General features: G+C 34.5%; 1 protein-coding gene across 6 annotated transcripts in view; it reads right to left on the reverse strand.

Moving 5' to 3' along the window:
- LOC135195768 (ribose-phosphate pyrophosphokinase 1) overlaps positions 1-20,269 on the reverse strand; it is a 47,952-nt gene that overhangs the window by 8,536 nt on the left and 19,147 nt on the right. For 2 of the 6 annotated variants that reach the window (XM_064222221.1, XM_064222215.1), the window contains exons 3-7: positions 19,697-19,864; positions 8,432-8,655; positions 7,425-7,598; positions 6,484-6,643; positions 3,465-3,609 (exon numbers count right to left, since the gene is read on the reverse strand). In XM_064222221.1, coding sequence (XP_064078291.1) covers positions 3,517-3,609; positions 6,484-6,643; positions 7,425-7,598; positions 8,432-8,655; positions 19,697-19,864 — 819 coding nt within the window. In that variant the 3' untranslated portion in view covers positions 3,465-3,516. Of the gene's footprint in view, positions 1-3,464; positions 3,610-6,483; positions 6,644-7,424; positions 7,599-8,431; positions 8,656-15,620; positions 15,714-19,696; positions 19,865-20,269 lie in introns of all 6 variants that reach the window. The other 4 variants (XM_064222217.1, XM_064222216.1, XM_064222218.1 and 1 more) reach the window with 4 other exon arrangements.

Raw genomic sequence — 20,269 nt, forward strand, 5'->3', positions numbered from 1 at the left:
CAGCCTGAATTAGGTAAGAATTTATTCAATAAGTGTATGTGACAGGAGAAAGCAGAATCCAAGAAAATCCACCATAATCATATTAATAACAGACACCAAGGACATTCTTGGTCAAAATTTTCCATTCTGGTTCTTTTAATTTTTTTTTTCTTTTTTTTCCCCCTCAATTCCGTAAAGTTTGCTGCCCTTTCTACGAATATAAAAGAAAAAAAAGCATAGCATATTCAATCCATTCAACTCAAAGTAAATAAGGTCGGAGTAGAAAAAAAATGAAATCCAGGTACATGATAAATCTTGCTGTCAGTTTTGCAGTCATTTAACTACTCAAGTGCACATGATCAATTTTTTTTTTTTTTTTATATATATAAAGTTTTCTGTATAAATACCTTACTGATGTACCAATTACTTAAAATATAAAATTCATCAACTTTTTACCAATGGTTAATGCAAAGAATGAAAAATTTATGAACCATCAAGCAACTACGTACTATACATTTCAAAAAGGCTCTAGACACCAGACAACTTATCCTACATTGCGAGAAAGTCATTTACAAAACACTGAATTGTTTATTTTACCGACTTTAAAGCTATATTGTAATGCTTTAAGTAATAAATTCAACAGCCAAAAGTAATACCATAGACTGAAAATCTTGCTAACCCCTTGAGTTTCTAATCGTCAAACAGATTTATCTAATAATTTTGCCATACTTCGTGAAAAAAAGCTTAAAAAAAATCTGACCATGGCACAAATGGATGCTTGTTTTTGTCATGGAACCAGTACATATATCCTAATTCAAAAGCGACATCGTTATTCCACTCTGCAAACATTACACCACTCGGGTACAGTGAGTACATTGAAATTTTTTTATACTAATGCACTTTGTAGTATCATAAATAACTTGAATAATAATGAATTTAATATGAAAGGTAATGCAATGTATCATACTTGACACTGAACAGAAATTAGATGCCTTTTTTCAATGATTTAACATGAACTCTTCAAAAAAATAATAATAAATAAATAAATAAAAAGAAATAAAAAATTAGTGAAAACTTCTTTAATTTGTTGGCATTTTTGAACATGTAATTAAGTTCAAATCCTCAGTTTTAAAACACCAGATTCACTAATGCAGGCATGAAATATATGTTGTACATAGCAATCAAAGAAAAGTATTGCTGAGTATTTTCAATCAGTCAGTGAAGGGCAATTGTTCCATGCAGAATTATCCTGACGCCCTAAAAAAAGGCTTTCCATGCAGAATTATCCTGACGCCCACAAAAGGCTTAACGTTAAGATAACTTCACAGAATTAAATACATTGCTGAAAGAGATCTGCATAGTTAAGAGCCATTATGAATACGTATTCCTGAGGTCAAATAAGGTTAGTGGATAACCTGACAAGTTCAGAAAACCATGATGAGAATAAGGATGACAGTACTCCATGGTTTTGGTGGAGGCAAAGTTAAAAGATAAGTGTTCATTATCATTCCAAACCTAAAAACCATCTTTATAATACTGCATTACTTGAAATGAGACACGGTCATAAATTAATGAATTGCGAGTTAAGCTCTCGTGAATGAAACTATTTCCTTCCTTAAATCAGGAGTTTGAAGTTCCAGTCATGCAAATTTTTCACTGGTAATAAAACTGAATGAAAGATATTAAAGTGGACATCGGCACCTCTTGTTAGAGGCAGGAATATACAAAATATGTCAAAATCTCTACAGTTCCCAATACAGATTTTCCTCTCAACTTTTGAAAGCAAGCTTGGACCAGTGTATGTAACAAGTTCAATTAAAAATAATTTTGGGCAAGATAAACCTATAAAACATTCTTCCAATAAAGAGAGGGTACAAAGTTTCTTCACAGTGTACAATCACAAATAGCGTGTTAAGGCCATGAAAAAGTTTGCATAATAAGTAAAGACATTCTATTCTCAATAATTTAAGTGGAAAGTTTCACAGTGGCTTTACCTGCAGTATGAAGATATTCTACAAATAAGACAAGTCTTCTGGAAAAATCTTAAAAGGGTTAATAGAGCACACTGCATACCACACCGAATGCTGGAAAAGAAAACTTACCCAAATGTTACCTTTATAAAAAATATACTTTTGCTTTGACCACAAAATCATAAAAATAATATCCATACTATCCTACAATAAACAATAATAAAAAATATAATAAACCTTTTTGATGTCAGCTGGTAAATATTCATGTCCAAAGCAATCCAAGCTGAAATACATTTAATAACAAAAGTTTAACTACATATAAATATAAATAAGATTTAAACTACACAAGAAAAACATTAACTAAAAGACCCTCTGCACCACTTGCACACTAACAGAAAATGTAAAGGAGTTGGTTGTTACCTGAATTACAATAGACAATGACAGTACACTATGTAGTAGTACTTTTTTGCTCTAGTATTCACAATGTTTGGAGTACCCAAGCCATAATTTTTACTGATGGTAAGCAGCTTTATGATTTAATTTAACAGACAGAAGACTTGAGAAAAAAAACTATCTTAAAAGACTGATGGTAAGCAGCTTTATGATTTAATTTAACAGACAGAAGACTTTTAAGAAAAAAACTATCTTAAAAGAACCCTTTTCTTGTCAAAAAATTACATAATAGCTTTATTACTTTAAATGAATGGTTACAATGGTCCAAACATACAAATGGTTATCATAAAATCTTGAGAAGTTAAAAGATTTCAGTCTTTTATAAAAATGACTTATAAAAATGACATTTAAGCATATCAGTAATGCTACATAAATGTATTAAGCATTATTAACAGCATTAAGAGGAGTTCATAACTTTGGTCTCAGTATGTACAGCCCAAAACAAAGAACAGTCTATGAAAAGAAAAATGTTATTACTAACCAATACTTGCTAACTCTAAGAGCAAAAAGTAAGAACCCTTCCACCACAAGAAGGGACGCTCTACAAGAGTACAGTACTTCAAATTCTAAGCTACCACAATGCTTTTCCTTAATAATTAGCAAGAAGTTTCACAGATCTGCTATGGTAAATGCATTAATCCTGTTAGCGAAAGAGAAGCGCAAGAGAAGAAGCCAGCTGTAAAACTTTACAAAAGCTTACAGAATGAGGAAAAGCAGACAGATGCTAAATTTTGCAAACTGACTTGAAGGATTAACTCCCAATTTAGCAGGTAACCACTCCAAAAAGGACAGGACACATGGACTTTATAAGAGACACCACATTACTAAAGGCTAACTAAGAAACATTACAAGAGCAATGTATCTGGATGCAGCATAATCAAGTCTCTATAAGCTATTAAACCAAAAATATAGAATCATAGAATAAAAACATTCACGAAAATACAAGTACAGCATTCAGTTAACATGCCAGTACCTAACTAAGAGCAATCTCCAGTTTTTTCCTAAATAATCTTAATTTCAAACACAGCCATGATAATTACAGCAAAGTTTTTTTTCACCTACCCTAGCTGACCCATCAATTCAACGGCAGTACCCCAATCCAATACATCACCATCTACAGAGGGACAGAGTTGAACAGGAAAGACACCGACTCTCCATTGTGGGTCCGACGGATGGCTTCAGCCAAGATATTTGACACATCAATCAGCTGTAAAAGTAATGACAAAAACGCATTGCAACATCACACATCAACGCACTGTGCATACATCACAGAACAGACGTCCTTAACCTAAGAACTTTTCGACATCAAATCTAACGAACCTACTAAGTGTCTTGAGACCAAAATGTGAAAAAAAAAAAAAAAAGGTACCATTCAATGGCAACACACACAATATATATATACATAATTTGGGTTCTCAGACAAACACATCTAAACCAGGTACATAAGTTTTATTGTTAAGACATGCTTCCTTATGACTACTGTTGATTAATAAAACATGCTTTCAAATAAAATTCCACAAAAAAATATGTAGCTTAGGTGTTATAAGTGTAGAGATATGTAGCTTAGGTATTTTAAGTGTAAAGAGATGTCATCCCTCATGTGAAAAAACCAAAAATTGCTAACCTGAAAAGCTGAACTTTGTAACATCCGATTAACCAACTACTCATATGCTACTACAATCATCCTCCTCCTTAAAGATAATGTTAAAATCATCTGGGTATGTTTAGCTATATAATTACAATAACTACTACCTAAAATAATAAGCTGTAGTGTTTAACACTCGCCCCAGTTCTATACCGACACCTTTTATTTAGGTGAGCGATGTCAGAGACTTCTGACATGTCCAATTTAGCAGTTCTCTGGTATCATAGCAATATTTTACTAGAAATAGTGCTAAAGAGGACATTTTCACGGAGCGACACGGCTGAGCCCAGAAATAAGCTTAAATCACTCCACTATACTTGAAATTTATCTTGAGAAAAGGTCACACTAATTTAGTGTGTTCTGGACCAGCTGTTAAACAGTATTACCTTCCCTATCAAACCAAAAACCTATGGAAACTAATCTGGTTATACCTGATCAATTTTTCAGAAACTAATCTGGTTATACCTGATCAATTTTTCAGCAACAAGAACTTGAAACCATTCCTACCCAAAAGGAACATTTAAGGAAACTGAAAAACAAACTGGTTAAATAAGGTTCTTGATCAATTCAATCAAGATACAACTTAAGAGTGAAAACTATAAATCAATTTAAGACAAACTCTTAAAACAAAATGAAGGGGTTAAGCCACAGTACCCTTAACATTTTTGAGGACATGAAGTTTGGAGACAATAGGGCTATCATTTCTGGTATCTCAATTAAAAAAAAAAAATCTTATGAACTCAAATACTGTAAATAGATAGTGGCAACTAAATTATCTTTGTATTATACAGACACTCCTCAATTAAGGACCAAATTCTGGATGACTTGACAGTGACAAAAGTGAATGCTTAAATGTGCCAGTAAAATGAAACTTAAAATTTTATGTTAAATATATTTCATTTGTGCATCAATAAAATTTTCAGGAGTTAAATTAGATAATGCTACAGTACTTACATGACTGGTTTTCTATAAATTCAGCATGTAAGCACAGCCTTCATGTGCATGGATACATAAACTTACTCTGCCTTCCCCCCTCCTTCTCTCAATGAATATGCTGACCTTTATTTCATGTATCACAGTATTGTACTTAATTTATTAATGTTCGCAAACATTTTTCCATCAGTGTGATTGTTCTAAGCAAAACACAATCTTCTACCCAAGTTTGTTTAATAAACTTCTATCCTTACCTCGACACTTTAAAAAAAATATCTTATTCATCTACAATTTTGTTTTTGTTTACATTTTTTCTTGTAAATTTAAGCACCCTAAGAGTCATTGTCACCACCCGAGAAGGAAAAAATAAGTGCACACAAAAAAGGCTAAAGAAATCTTTACACCATCCAACCTTGTCACTTCACCTGAGCTCAGGCAATGTATAACACAGATTGAAACTATTTGTAAATATGTAATGCAATGTGTTTGCTGATCAACACAAATTTTTGATCAAGGGATAAAAATTTTTGGTAAAGGGATGACTATCAAAACCTGGAATAAAATAACCATACACAATACAGAGAGAGAAAGTGGGGTAAACAGAGACAGACTGTCATACAAATGCTTACAGAATCTGCAGTTTACTACACGTCAAGTTCCTTTACTACACTTAATACAGGCTGGTCTGAGCTGTCATTAAAAGATGTATGTTGTTAAGTGAGGATTGTCTGTCTTCAAAAAACAGAACAAAACTATATAATTATACAAGTGTTGATATAGAGGTGAAAGTTTAACTTGGCTAAACAATATGATTCCATCTTGACACAACCTTACGATTCCAATAACTTCACTTCAACCTAAATTGCATATCACTAACTAACAGAACATTACCACTAGTACTGGCTAACATGACAATATCACTAGCACTGGCTAACATAGCAAAATTACATTTCTGAAAGGAAGAGGATACAGTTATATTATATGAAAAAAAATATATAAGTTTAACCATTGACCTTATTTCACTCCACCGCATTATCGTAAAGCCTCCCTTAAGTGGTTTGGTTTGTGAGGAATAACACTACGAAAACAATTACATTACTTGTATTTCTATGTTAAGTGACAACATGCAAGGTGAAAACCAACATCATTTGATTAGCATCAACAAGAAAGCCCAACTCAGTTGTGAATGTAAAGCTAACAACTAACAAGGTTAATTATACCATTCATACCAACATGATGTAAGTTGCACAATCCTAAAATTTTTATGAGTGAATAGTGTCAATGTGCATTGTTAAGTAAAAACCTAGTAGCCCAATGTATTTGTAGATATTTAGTAGTTCACTAAAGCCATTTAACTCTGCTAAAAATTAGCAAAGCAATTTTACAGCGATATACAGAATGGAAGTCATTCTTCGTTACAAGGCAGTCACCTGAAAGCCAAAAGAAAAAATATCTTAATAAGATAATAAGTAGGACATCACTCGGAAAAAAACATATACTTGCCTGAATTTTACTCGAGTCTTTCATATGTTGTTCCTGAGGTATCGTATTGGTTACGACTACAGCATCGAAGCAAGCATTGTTAATGCGTGATACTGCTGGCCCTGAGAATATCCCATGGGTTAGAATTGCATACACTCTTGTAGCACCAGCTTCCATCAACCTGGAAAATAATTGGAATATTAAATTTAGGCCACCTGCCAAGCACTAGGACCCATTAGATCATTCAGTGCCGAAACTGAATTTGACTGTTAAAAGGTTTGAAAGGTATAACATGAGGAAAACATCCCAGTTATATATAATAAAAAAGAATGATAGCGGTTGCAGATGAGGGCTGAAGGAACACTACCTAGAACTCATAACGCCTATAGTGCACCACGAAGTGCACCAATGGCAATAACCCCTGGGAAAATAACACTCCCTTAAAATGACAAAAAAAAATGCCGTTAAATTTTTATATTTGCTCCCATACTAATTTATGCCCTTCCCTCTTCACATTCTTACTGATCAGCAAAGAAAATCGTGATACAAAATCATGAAAATTAATTAAAAACTTTATGATGAGAGCAGACTCAAAATTAAAATTTCACTAATACACATTGATAAACAGCACAAACTACAATAACTGGGGCAACAGATGAATGTGCTCATTGTTAAAACCACAATAAATGTTTTGCTACCAATCAGGAATTATGAGTTCCAGCATAAATAGTTATACTCAGGCATCATGAGTGCATGCATGGATAATCATTAAGCATTAACAACTTTTTTTGTTTTATTATTATTAATTCAGACCAACCTAGCCCTAAAGGTGTTACTTGCACAATATATCTAACAGACTCCATATAGAATCACTACATAATGTAAAAATACCAAGCCAATCACTATTGTTGAAGGAGCTATTATTCTAATCAAAATGTTCAACACTTCACCAATCTACTTACTTCTCTGCTGCATGACATATAGTGCCGCAAGTATCTGCCATGTCATCAACTAAAATGGCAACTCTGTCTTTAACGTCACCAACTAGAACCATTGATGCTACCTCATTAGCTTTTTTACGTTCCTTGTGAATAAGGGCAAACTCTACGTTCAGACGATCTGCTATAGAAGTTACTCTGGAAATTAACAAAAACAGTAATATCAGTCTCAATGCATGACCAATTTCTACTTTGCAAACATGAAAGCTCGTCACTCAAGGGTGTTACTTACGGTGGACAGGTGCGGCTGATGGTGGGGAAGGATTTTTATAAGCATTCCCTTTGCCTCAGCTGGGAAGCTATCTAACCTGTACTTCCAGTTTTGACATTCATGATTTTTTTTACAGGATTTCTCTAACAATATATCCTACATCACTTAACATTTTTTGTTGCCTTCTTCACTATCACAAATATTGTATAGTAAATAGCTGGCTTCACTGAAATCTTTGCTAGTGTAATTCTGAAAATCCAATATTTGAGATTATCTCTGAAAGGAGTTTTATTATTTTTCTGCATTACAGTATGTCCCCCTGGCTGTACTATATTTCTATATCATGTTTGTTGAAAACCCAATCACAAAATTAAGCATTATTCTTTGGTAAAAAAAAAAAATAATAAATAAAATAAAAGCAGCAAATTAAGTACACCACATATGGCACTGTCCAGTTGCTCAGCCCATTCCTTCAGCAAACTCAAGATTCATGTAATTAAGTTTTAAATTGCAAGAGAAAATAATAACTAAGTGGAAGGGGGGGGGGGGGGGGGGGGGGGGGGGGGGGGGGGACATAGCTCTTCATACATCATTTACAGAGAACACTGTTAATGTACACTTCTACAGAAAAATATCATCACAGCTGCCACCTCAGCCTAGACTAACACCGGAAATCATAGTAAAATAATCAGTAACATATGTTCAACTGGTTGATTTTTAAACCAAAACCACACCACAAAAATATGCTTCTTACAGTTACCTCTTAGCACCACCAGCATCTGGGGAAACTATGATAGAATTCCCCCACTCTGGAATGTTTTCTCTAATCCACTTAAGAACTGCAGGCTCGGCATAAAGGTTATCAACTGGAATGTCAAAGAAGCCTTGGATCTGGGAAGCATGGAGATCCATGGTGATGATATGATCAGCTCCAGCCACTGACAGCATGTTAGCAACGAGTTTGGCAGATATTGGTGCTCGAGACTGGCAAAAGAAAAACATTTTTCATTAGCACCCTCAATGAACATTAAAAGGCATGTTATTTTTAACAATGTAATTAGAACAAGGAAAATCTTTATTTTTACTTGTAACCACTCTTATGTATCACATAGAAAATACTAATAAAATAATCTTCTAGTTTCACAATTCAATCAAGACATAGTTAATCATCAAAGGTTTGGTCTTTGGAGTAAACTCAGGCAAAGTATACAATAATAATTAAAAAAAATATGAAAAAAATACACTACCAAAAAATAAGTTCACAGGTAAAATGAACCCCACCTATGTAATGTATAAATATGATAACCATCCATAGCTGATTTTGGCTATCCAAGGATTTTTAGCAACAGGATGTGCTTCAGGTACAAAAATTTCTACACCGTTTATGAAATTCAACTTTCATAATATGTACTGCATGCCAGAATAAATATAGCACTTTCCAATAGCATCCCAAAGTAAGTAAGTATACACAAATACAGTGTAATACATATATTTCCAAACTGTCAACATTTGATTCTTCCCATGAACTTACAAAAAAATAATCACTGCCTGAACAGAATTAGCTTTTCCAAAGGATTTTTTCAAAATCTATGCAGACCATTTGGTGCTTTCTAAAACTACCTATCATACATAAAGCAACTATCTATTTCCATTTAAACATCGCTTTAACATTCTTGTTACTCTACTGTATTTGTACTTCCAGTTGGCCTTGGTACGCACTGACGACAATAATATTATGATAAGAATTAAGAACTTAGAGGAAATAAAACTTGTTTTCCCCAAAAATTCTTCTACTCATAATAGAGCCTGCCTCCTCAGTGTTGCTGTCCCTGGCAGACTTAAGAAAAAAGGAAATTAATGGTGGTACTTTGTCATTTACTACTGGATCTGTCGATATACACTGAACAATCATATTCTAACTATAACTGAACTTCATCCAACATCCTGTAAACATAACCTAAATTCCCAAGTCCAGATGTCCATACCAAAACAATCATCTTTGAAGACATTTGATTTTCAGAATGCAAAACCTACAATGTCAGACTTTCCTTTTCACTAGTGTGCCAATGGCTGTCACTCAAATTATTGGTTGTTAGTGCCTATTGACATTGCCCTGTGTTGTTTGTGCCTAATGATATTACACAAGGCACCACATCAAAGACACACACTAAGTTTCCACTCTTCACTAGTTTACAATGCATATAAAATGGGGGGAAAAATGTTTGGCACATATGTCAACTGCTATTTGAGTTAACTATGTACTGGTACATCACAAAACACCAGTTAGTTAGTGGCAAAAGGTAACTTGTGAAGCCTTCACCACAATAGTATGACAAAAATAATTAAATTTTATATAAAAAAAGAAAAAAACATAGTAGTCCTAAATGAAATGGAAAACACTCCAAGGGACTACAATTTCAGTATGTTAAGTATGCAGTTGCAAATTGTGCTTGGTTAACAATTAGTCCAGTGAATTCCAGCTGGTGCCAAGTACTACTTACATATTGCAGAAATGTGGTTTCTCAATAAATGAAGCACTAGAAGAAACATGGCAAAAAGAATTATGATTATGAAAAAACTGAAACTTGGTTTAGTTAATCAGAAATGCTAGAATAACAATTTCTGCCAAATTATCCTAGTAGGGAATAAGCACAATACTGTCACAGAAGAGTATGTCCATGACAGACTACCTTCTGTCTAGCGCACAAAAAATGGAACCTTGTGTTTATATAATTAATGGGATTGAGAAGAAAGAAAAGATTTTGATGTCAATAACTAGTGCAAAGTTCCCTCTACATGTCATTCTGTTCTCACGACTTTCATTTGAGGATACAACTGAAAGTTCTGAATCTTTATTTGGAATTCTAATGATACATATGCCTGTGTAATTGATGTGGACAACTTACATGGTGAGACATATCTTTCCTTTCATTTCTATTTTCACACAGTGATATTTATATACACCATTCCTAACTTTTATATATTTCTTAAACAATTTGCCCAAACTGGCCAGAATTGCAAGATTTCTCCAGACCACTTATGCAGAACGGTTTTCTGAACAGCAAGTTCTTCACTAGGTACAAAATCAATAAAAGGTGTCTTAGCTATGTACAAACTAATTAAACTTCTAGCTCCAATTACTGTCAAAATGCATGACCTCCTTTACACTGGAATAATTATGCTTGGCTTCTTCAGAACTTTAATCCTCTTAGTTAACATCATTTGTAAATTTAAAATACAGAGAAGACACATCAGTCTTATTAAATAGAATCCTTATATGGTGAATTAGTCTTTTCACAGGCTTGCTGGTTTTTATAATTTTATTTTAAGGTTTGATAAACAAATTTATACTGTATCAAACTTTATCTAAACTTGATTGTTTTTGAAGATGAATGGTTTCCACATCCATTAAGGTTCTAATCAAATTAGTGCAAACGTTAAACACTTCCTACCTTTATCTTTTTAAAATAAATTACCACATTATAACTTTGAAAAGTTGCATTCTAAAATATCATACAAGCAACTGAAAGCCTGAAGAGAAATCTACTCTGAAAATAAACAGTGCAGCAAACCAAGGCTATTGAACCTGTGACAACTTAGGCTTTATACATCCAATGCAACAAAATTGGAGTTAAGAACAGGACAAACACTATTGATACCATACCTTGAGATATATCTTTTTTCAATGGCTGAAAGATATTTTAGTGGTTTTAACAGTCACAATACATCAATTGCTGAGCAACAAACACAATCTCAAGGTGGGAAGAGAGAAAAGGGAACAAAAATGTAGAATGCAAAAAGCCTTTGGTACTATTTACAATACACTTGGTATGCCTTCTCACAGGCAGTTACCCTAAATGGGATAGTGTTTATCCCTCATAACAGAGACAGTGAGCACTTGATCTTTCGAAATAGCTACACCCAATTAATGGGACCACAACTAAAGCTCAGAATAAACAAAAGAGAATGTGGCTACATTAAACAACAATACCATGTAATTATAAACAATGACAAAATTAATAATAATTACTGCTTTACAACCACTGGAAAAGCCAATAGCTACCTACCTTTCCAAATTCTCTTTATTAATTGTATTATTATTATTACTATTATTATAACCAAACAACTGGACCAAAGGGTTTTGTTTTTTATGTCTCATAACTTGAATATGCACTTCAAAAATGAAATAAGGTAAACTAAATATATACTGAAGATTATGATAAAAATTTGTTTAAAGGATTTTCGAGATAAGATATACATTGTTGGCTGAAAATGGGACAACCATTCAAAGTATGGCAATGGTTTACAGTAAGGCCTCGATAATCGGGGGGGATAGGGCCCAGAAACCCCCGTGATAAGTAAATACCCGTGTTATCCTGGTAACCCCCCCTAAAAATTGCTTTAAACTGCCTACTTTAATAATTAACCCACCCAAGACCACTATTTCAGTGTTTATAATTGCCTACTTTAGTTCAAGCACCAAATATGTCTTCAACTATCACCTTAAACTAAATTCAAGACAGTTTCAAAGTTATTCTTTCCTATCTTCAATTTTCCCTTCATCAGATCAGCAAACAAAATGATTTGGCTGCTGCACCAAACTAAAAGTACATAGTATATCTATTTTGTGAATGAACATATTTATGATAAAAAAAAAACATGATTTACTGTAAAGATTACAGCACCCAACTATAATATTATGTATAAACAGCAATAAAAACCTATTTGTCTTTTGTTTACGTTTAGAATCAGCTGATGGACGTTTATTACCGAAAATTATTTTGGAAAACAATTTAGTTGCTAAAAGAAATTAATTTATTAATGGAATTATTATTTTTAACTTTATACATAATAGTTTATGATGTTATGATACAGTAATTCATATATCATTGAGAGAGAGAGAGAGAGAGAGAGAGAGAGAGAGAGAGAGAGAGAGAGAGAGAGAGAGAGAGAGAGAGAGAGAGAGAGAGAGAGAGCAGCTTGGGATGAGAGTAACTGTTGAATAGCTGGAGCAGCAGCAGCTTAGGACGAGAATATTGTTACTAGCTTAGCTCGAGAATAACAATGAAATTTGTATTTTAAATATTTTTATGGTGATAAGAAATGAAACATGGATAGTGATAAGATATTCTTTTGTATACTGTTATAATGTGATAACCATAGAGTCAACTATAAAAGTTGTATTGAAGCACAGTTTCGTAAATTACATTCATAGTATTTGAAAATTTGTAAATGAGTGTATCCTAAAATGCATTTAGTCATGAAAAGAAGAAGAAAACACAGTAATTAGTGAATCTTGCTTTATGATAAAATTTGCGATTTCATTAATTTTCCGGGATATACGTAGTATTGGGGCTCCACAAAAAAAGTAAGTAAAGTGATTTATGACAGAATTTAGAGGATACTTACATAAAAATACATCGGTAGTTTGTAGAACGGTGTAATCACTATCACATTGTGTAAAAATAGTATGTACCGAGACTAGGTTTGGGGACGTCACGGTGGTCATACGTATTTTTTTCGTGAATGAATATACATTTATGATAATAAAAAATAGTTACTGTACTGCTTAGAGTACCATAATGTAATATTAATGTAAAAAATAGTTACTGTACTGCTTAGAGTACCATAATGTAATATTAATGTAAAAAATAGTTACTGTACTGCTTCGAGTACCATAATGTAATATTAATGTAATCACATAAAAATAAAGTAATCATTGCATGCTGTAAACATGTAAAGTGTATTTTTGTCTTTTGAAAAATGCATTCCACAAGGAATTATTCCTTAAAGAGGCTTTTTATTATGAAGATATGCCAATAATATATAAGATAAGAGTTTTATTATGAATACATGACAATAATATATAAGGTAAAAATGGTTTTATTAAGTTTACACTTCGTCGCCGATCGCAAACAACAATACGATAATCTATGACAATTATCGTTTTTATGACTGCAGTGTTCAGAGAAGTTGATTACGTTATACCAAAACAACAATAAAGTTTGAATTGAAAATTAATGTTTTCCTAAATGTTATTACTACTGTAATTACACTACTACTATTAACATTTCTAAAAGGTTAAGAATGACAAAGGTGCTGTTAAGTGTAATTCAATGTTTACATTTCTGCTGGCCGCTCAACTACAAGTTGATGTCAATGATGTGGAATTATTCCATGAATAGGAAGATATGCCAATAATATATAAGGTGAGAATGGTTTTATTACCTTTATTGTCAGGTAATGTCATAATATGAATCTGTTCATGCATTTACTGGTTATCGGAACTGGACAAAGGCTTAGCCTACAACGGACAAGCCCTCGATGCTGCGATTCATACCAGTGACATAGATTGAGAAGGGATCCAAGGAAAAACCCGTGATTAACTGAATCCGTGATTGCTGATCCGCGACTAAGCGAGGCCCCACTGTAGTTGCAAAAATCGTTCAATTCTTTGCATTCAGGGATTTGAATTTGTTAAAAAAAAACCTTTAAACCTACCATTTACTTAAAAGGAGTTTTAAAAGATGGTATTGAATCATGGGTAAGAATAAATATGCTTGACCTAGTCTTAACACACTAATTAAAGCTTTGAGCAGTAGTACTTCATTTCCTTTAATGCTTACATGTACTAGGACCTAACATACTTCCTTCTGCAATCTGTTCTGGCAAAGCAGTTATATATAATAATAAAAAAAAAAATATAATAATAATTTTACCAGTTTTCTGAAGGCTACAACCAAACCAGTTATGAACCTCAGCTGACCTTACCTTTGACTTTAAACTAATGCTAAGGGGAGATAAGGGGGGGGGGGGGGGGGGTCCAATAGCCTCCAAAATGTCTTCCCATTCAAGGCTTTAATGACTGAATGAATCTTGGAATTCACACTAAAATAAAAGGGGTCATTGTACACGTATGAAAGTGAAGAGAGAGAGCAGGAGTGTTCGGATAGCATGATAGAAATGTAGAAAATAAACGAGATGAAAAAAGATTAAAATCTCACGATAAAACGGAAATAAACCCCACAATTGTAATGTACCATGATATTCCAAGAAACTCGATAGTTGCACTAAGAAGTTTTCATTAAAAAGACAAAAAAGTGGGAACAGATGCAAGGTAAAACTCTACTGAGTAGATGCAGCTGGGCCATAGGGACTGCTGCAAACACCCTTTTGTAATGCCTACAGGGTAATCCATGAGGTGCACGAACAGCATTTACCCTAATAAGCCCCCAGGTAGTCGTCCTTGATACAGTACCATATTATATACCATCATTCAGTAAATAAACAGCCCAAAAAGTTAAAACATATAACTATAAGATGGGCTAAAGGAACAGGAAGGGGTGACACCACCAGACTGGGGATAAAAAAAAAAAATTAATGAAAACCCAACAGCATATCACTGACCACAAGTGATGGATGGTTTTCAGTAATAATTACATACACACCAACTTCAAAGTTTTCAAATAAAATATACATCATATAAAGATGCGTTCAAATCACCCAACAACAAGGGACTCCCACTAGACTAGTGTTCATTCTGCATTCTAAATTCATTCAACACATTACATTCCAGTACTAAACATTAGTTTGAGATGGGAGGATAGTTTTCAACCATGTACTATATGAAATAAAGGTCTTAACAGCAATGGCCACATTTTAGTTTCTACTTCATTGACATGATTATCAACCATCAACCTCAAACAAAATACTACCACAAAGAAGTTAAGATGTCCAGTCTTTCAAAACATTCTGAACACAAGGGTAACATTGTCTAAAGAGTACCTCTTCCAGAATCTTAGTATGAAAACCTCTGTAATTTAGAATTTCACTACACCATTATACATGATTGCAAAACTAAAAGAAATTCACACACCAACCATAAAGGAATCATCTAACCTTAGTGAGAAAAACTGTATTACTGCTTTGCACTTAACCAAAATACCCACACAAGTGCCAAAGACTGCTCCGGGAGAAATGGCTCCAAACTCATACAGCTGCCCTTGGAGATTTGACTCAGCCCTTCCTGGTATGATAGGAAGCTAGAGATATTCAAAAGACAAAATTCCTATTAAAGATTGTACATGGAAAGTTTCAACCACCAACAAATGCACCCTTTGCCAAGAAAGAACTACTACTGAAAATAATCAAGTAACAATGATGTAACAACCACCTTGTTGAGCCAAACCAAGGTGTACAACCCTAGATGCTGTTACAATTTTCTATCAGAAATTCCAAGAGCAAAGCGACAATTCCCACATTTATAGTGAAAATCATGAAATATCACCATGACATTTTAATGTACCACAACTTTTCAAGAACCTAAAATAGCTAATTTAAGGAATCTCACCAAAGGATACATACTTAAATTAAAAGCTACACACCGTTAGTCATTCAATAACATTCAGTATTAAAATTTCCTCAAGCATACAACAACAACAACAACCTGTGCACAACAGAAATATCAACAAGAAATTATTTATTCAACAGAACAGCATAAATCAAATCTTCACGAAACCATATCACTATGCAAACAAGACAACTAAAACATTAACCCAACATATATAGGATTGTTCAAGCCTCCCCAATCTAAAGCAGCAGTAGGCATTTCACTGTGCAACTACATGTTTATACAAATACCCTTGCACTAAAAATCTGCGCCCTTCCAAGTTGTTGGGAATCCATTATCACCAATGTCCCAGGTATAAAAATGAAATATAAGGTTTGAGTTGTGACACGCAATCTCTTAAAGATTTTTGACGTGACTCATCAAAAGAATTTTGACACGTGACAATAAGTCAACTCGTAAACAAAATAAACCAGTTCATAGTAAATTCATAACAAATAAAAATTTTGGATATGTCCAAAAAAAGATTTCAATACCAAAGTTCAAGTTGCTACAGACCAGAACTATAAAATCTGGTACTGACAAGGTCACTGAACACAACTTTCATCACTAACGGTACTAATACTGTATACAAATACAAACAGGTATGCCAATATAATTCATTTTACAAAGATTAACATTTTTCCCCCATTTTGCAGAGCTTATTCTGGGAGAGAGAAAATCTGTGTCTTTCCTGAGCCTCATAACCCTCCCCAATACAGATTATTCAAGTTTCATGGTCATCTTTGCCTCCAAAACCACTTGATGAACAGGGTCTCTATGAACTCTGCCACACATCTTTCCCGTACTGTATCTTCAGTAAGTCTTCACAAATTTTCAGCCTCCAACTTGCAGTTCTCATCAATGTAGGTCTAAGTCTTCAACTCGTCTAGTGCCCACAGGAGGCCAGCTAACACATCACAAACTACAGTATCCTCCCAGGGGATGCATGAGGGACATACCCAAGCCATCTCTACTAGTTTTATCATTACCTTATCTACATATGGAGTTTTCGTGATTTTCCTCAGTATTATAAAATTGCAACTCTCTTTCAGATACAGTTTTATTGGCAAGCCTTGATTAAAGGCCATATCGCAATACAGAATGTTCTGGAATTACAAGGTTCTTATCTACCAATATTCAAGGAGTATCATAAAGGAGAAGAGCAAAATTTGCATTTTTCTAAGTTTTCCCCTCGCAAAGAGAGCATTTCTTTATTGTGCATTAATGAACACTGCATACATTTCTAATACTATAATTCCATGTCCCTTACAGATAGTTATTAACTCTCAGGGCTGGCTAGGTGTAGCATCTGGTGAAATGCTAGACCTATACTCTAGTCTGCCGGACTTTTTTTTTTTTTTTGCACTCATAAAAAATTTTCCTAATTATGAGTTGTAAATTATCAAACTCCAGAAACCTGGAAAACCAGTGAACAACTTTTCTTCAGTCTGCTGTTGGGTAGCCCATTTATATTTCCCAGGACATCTGGCATTGCTAAGCTTAAGCTTCACTCTACTACTCGACATGAGTAAGTAGTCATTATACCTATTGTTTTTACTCCTCAAACATTTATCTTATCATTGGTGTTCACAAGCAGTGAATCTTTGTTTCTGTGGTCAACTTGTATTAAATACGTAATATGGTTAACTACACATCTTTGAGTACCAAAGTTCCTCAATGATGGCTTTTCCATGCGAACAGTAGACAAAGACTTGCACTAATACCCTCACTTTAAAAAAAAAAAAAAAAAAATGCACTGAAGATGCAGTTCCAAAAAGTTCCTAAGAAAATGGCAAAACTCAAAAGATTCCACTGGCGTGTGCAGGTGGGCAGCTACATTGAGATGTACATCAGGCTAACCTACAAATAAATTTCCATCTTTGACTTGCAACCCATCATTCCTCAGTGAATTAGGTGGTTACTGATAATGAGGCTGATATTAGGAAGGCAGGAGTATAAACTCATCGTGTCCTACATGATGTATCTTAGCGCTAAGATGCATCATGTAGGACACGAAAACTGTACTTTAAACTTTGTAATCCTAAAAACACTTGTTATTTTGGAAGATGGCATTCTAAAATACCATGACTCACCAGACTGAAAGGCATGTTGCAAGCCAGGAAATGGAAACCACTTCATGCTATTTGCAAACAGCAATGGCTTGCACTACCAGAAACTGGGAGAGGTTGGGAACACACTAAAACCTTAGGCCAAGAAAATCAAAGCCTTAACCACCCTTTGACGTATTAGAAGGAATGAGGCAACTCGACACACTTAAGACCTGAGAGGCCAATGGTTTCACACAATGAGCCCAGTGTAGAGTACAAAGCCAGATGGAGCTACAAAAAGCCCAAGGACAGGAAGGCAGTTCTCTTGAATAACACTCCCCCCGTCCAAATCCTGTCAGATAAACAATCATGGATAGAATAATTATATTCTTTCTGCCTGCCACTCTAATCTTAAAGAGTGACTGAAGTGTAGAAACCTGCCCATCACTTAAGATACTAGAACAGCCAGCTGGTTCCAGTGAGGAATGTGGATGGAGGAATTTAGAGACTAAAAGGGGTCTGTCCACTTCATTAAACAATTACTTGCATTTTACAGTAACTGGGCAGAAATATATCACAGCATGTTAACAATGCCCAATACTTAGTGCATGTGCATCACGGATATCTGTCGTGGTAGATTTTAAAGACTATGTTTGGGTACTTTGAAATCATTCTGAAATGTGAGAGAGAGAGAGAGAGAGAGAGAGAGAGAGAGAGAGAGAGAGAGAGAGAGAGAGAGAGAGAGAGAGAGAGAGAGAGAAACGGATTTTGGTACGAGTCTAGGGAGGATAAGGATTCCCCAGCGTTTGGTATAAGTAGTGGCAAAGATCAGTTTTGAATATGTCATTCAGTGACATTTTAACTTTCATAAAATAGATACGTCTTTATGCCATTTATCATCTCAAAACCATTACAGCTATCTCAGCACACTAGTGAAGCGAGGCATCCTTGAATAATGCAGTTCATCTGGCTTTCCATCCAGTGTAAAGTGCATAAGCAAGCATGCTACAGCTCCACGTACTAGCTTAGGCACTTATGATCTGTCAACTAGTGCCACTACAATTGCAGGATGTCTAGGTCCAACTTAAGATACTGCTACTAAAGATATTCCAGGTTCATCCATTAGTGGCACAACAACTGAGGATATTCCAGGCCATATGCTAGTGTGGAGCTCCAATTGATGTTCCAAGCTTACGGCATGTAAGAATTATCTAGCCCAGTCAACCAGTGGCACTAAAGGTGAAGACATTCGAGATCTATGAAATTATGGATCCAACATCGAAGGCATTACAGACAACCAACCAGTACTACGTTTACATACAAATATCCCAGGGCTCTCAGCCAGGCCAACAAACTTGTAGCTCTGTATGTAAGGAGGGCATTCCCACCATATCAACTAATACCACCACCACAAATGCATAGCCTCCTTACGTTGATCTAGTGTAAAAAATAAAAATTAAATTTAAAATGTGTACAATGTAAATTTACTTAGTAATCATTAGTGTTTAGAAATACTGCAGTAGAGTCAATTTAGATGAAAGTGTAGTGTCAAATGTAAGTAATTTTAGTGTTACAGAGTGGTGCGTACGTGTGCATGTTCTTGGGAAAGTCCTCCGCTCGTACCGTGCGCAAAAGCACTAGTTCTCATGAACCTCATCCTCCTCCTGCACTCGACGTCGCTTTCGTGATCCCCCTCCACTGACATTCCCTTCATGCCTTCCATCACCATGTTTAGTTCAAGTGCTCCGTCATTTCTCTGCAATACCGGTGAGTACCCTTTCGATGAATATTTTTTTCTTTCTCTGTACTGCATACACAAACATAGTTTCATCAATGTTCAGTAAAATTCTCATATGGTGTCCATATCCATTCATGTCTATTTGTTCTTGTTATACCCTTAACTTTTCAAAGTTGTAAATAGCTTGGCAGATGTTAAACTTAGATTTTTTTTCTTCTTTTTTTTTCATCCTGAAAATCACATGGCCCCTGATGGTTGTATAAGGCTATTATTGTATAATTTGGATTTTATATTGTACCCAAGTACAATGTCAATAAGTAATTTAACTTTTGAGAGAGAGAGAGAGAGAGAGAGAGAGAGAGAGAGAGAGAGAGAGAGAGAGAGAGAGAGAGAGAGAGAGAGAGAGAGAGAGATACTAAAAGC

This window comes from Macrobrachium nipponense, chromosome 16 (genome assembly GCF_015104395.2).
Source record: "Macrobrachium nipponense isolate FS-2020 chromosome 16, ASM1510439v2, whole genome shotgun sequence".
NCBI lineage: Eukaryota > Metazoa > Arthropoda > Malacostraca > Decapoda > Palaemonidae > Macrobrachium > Macrobrachium nipponense.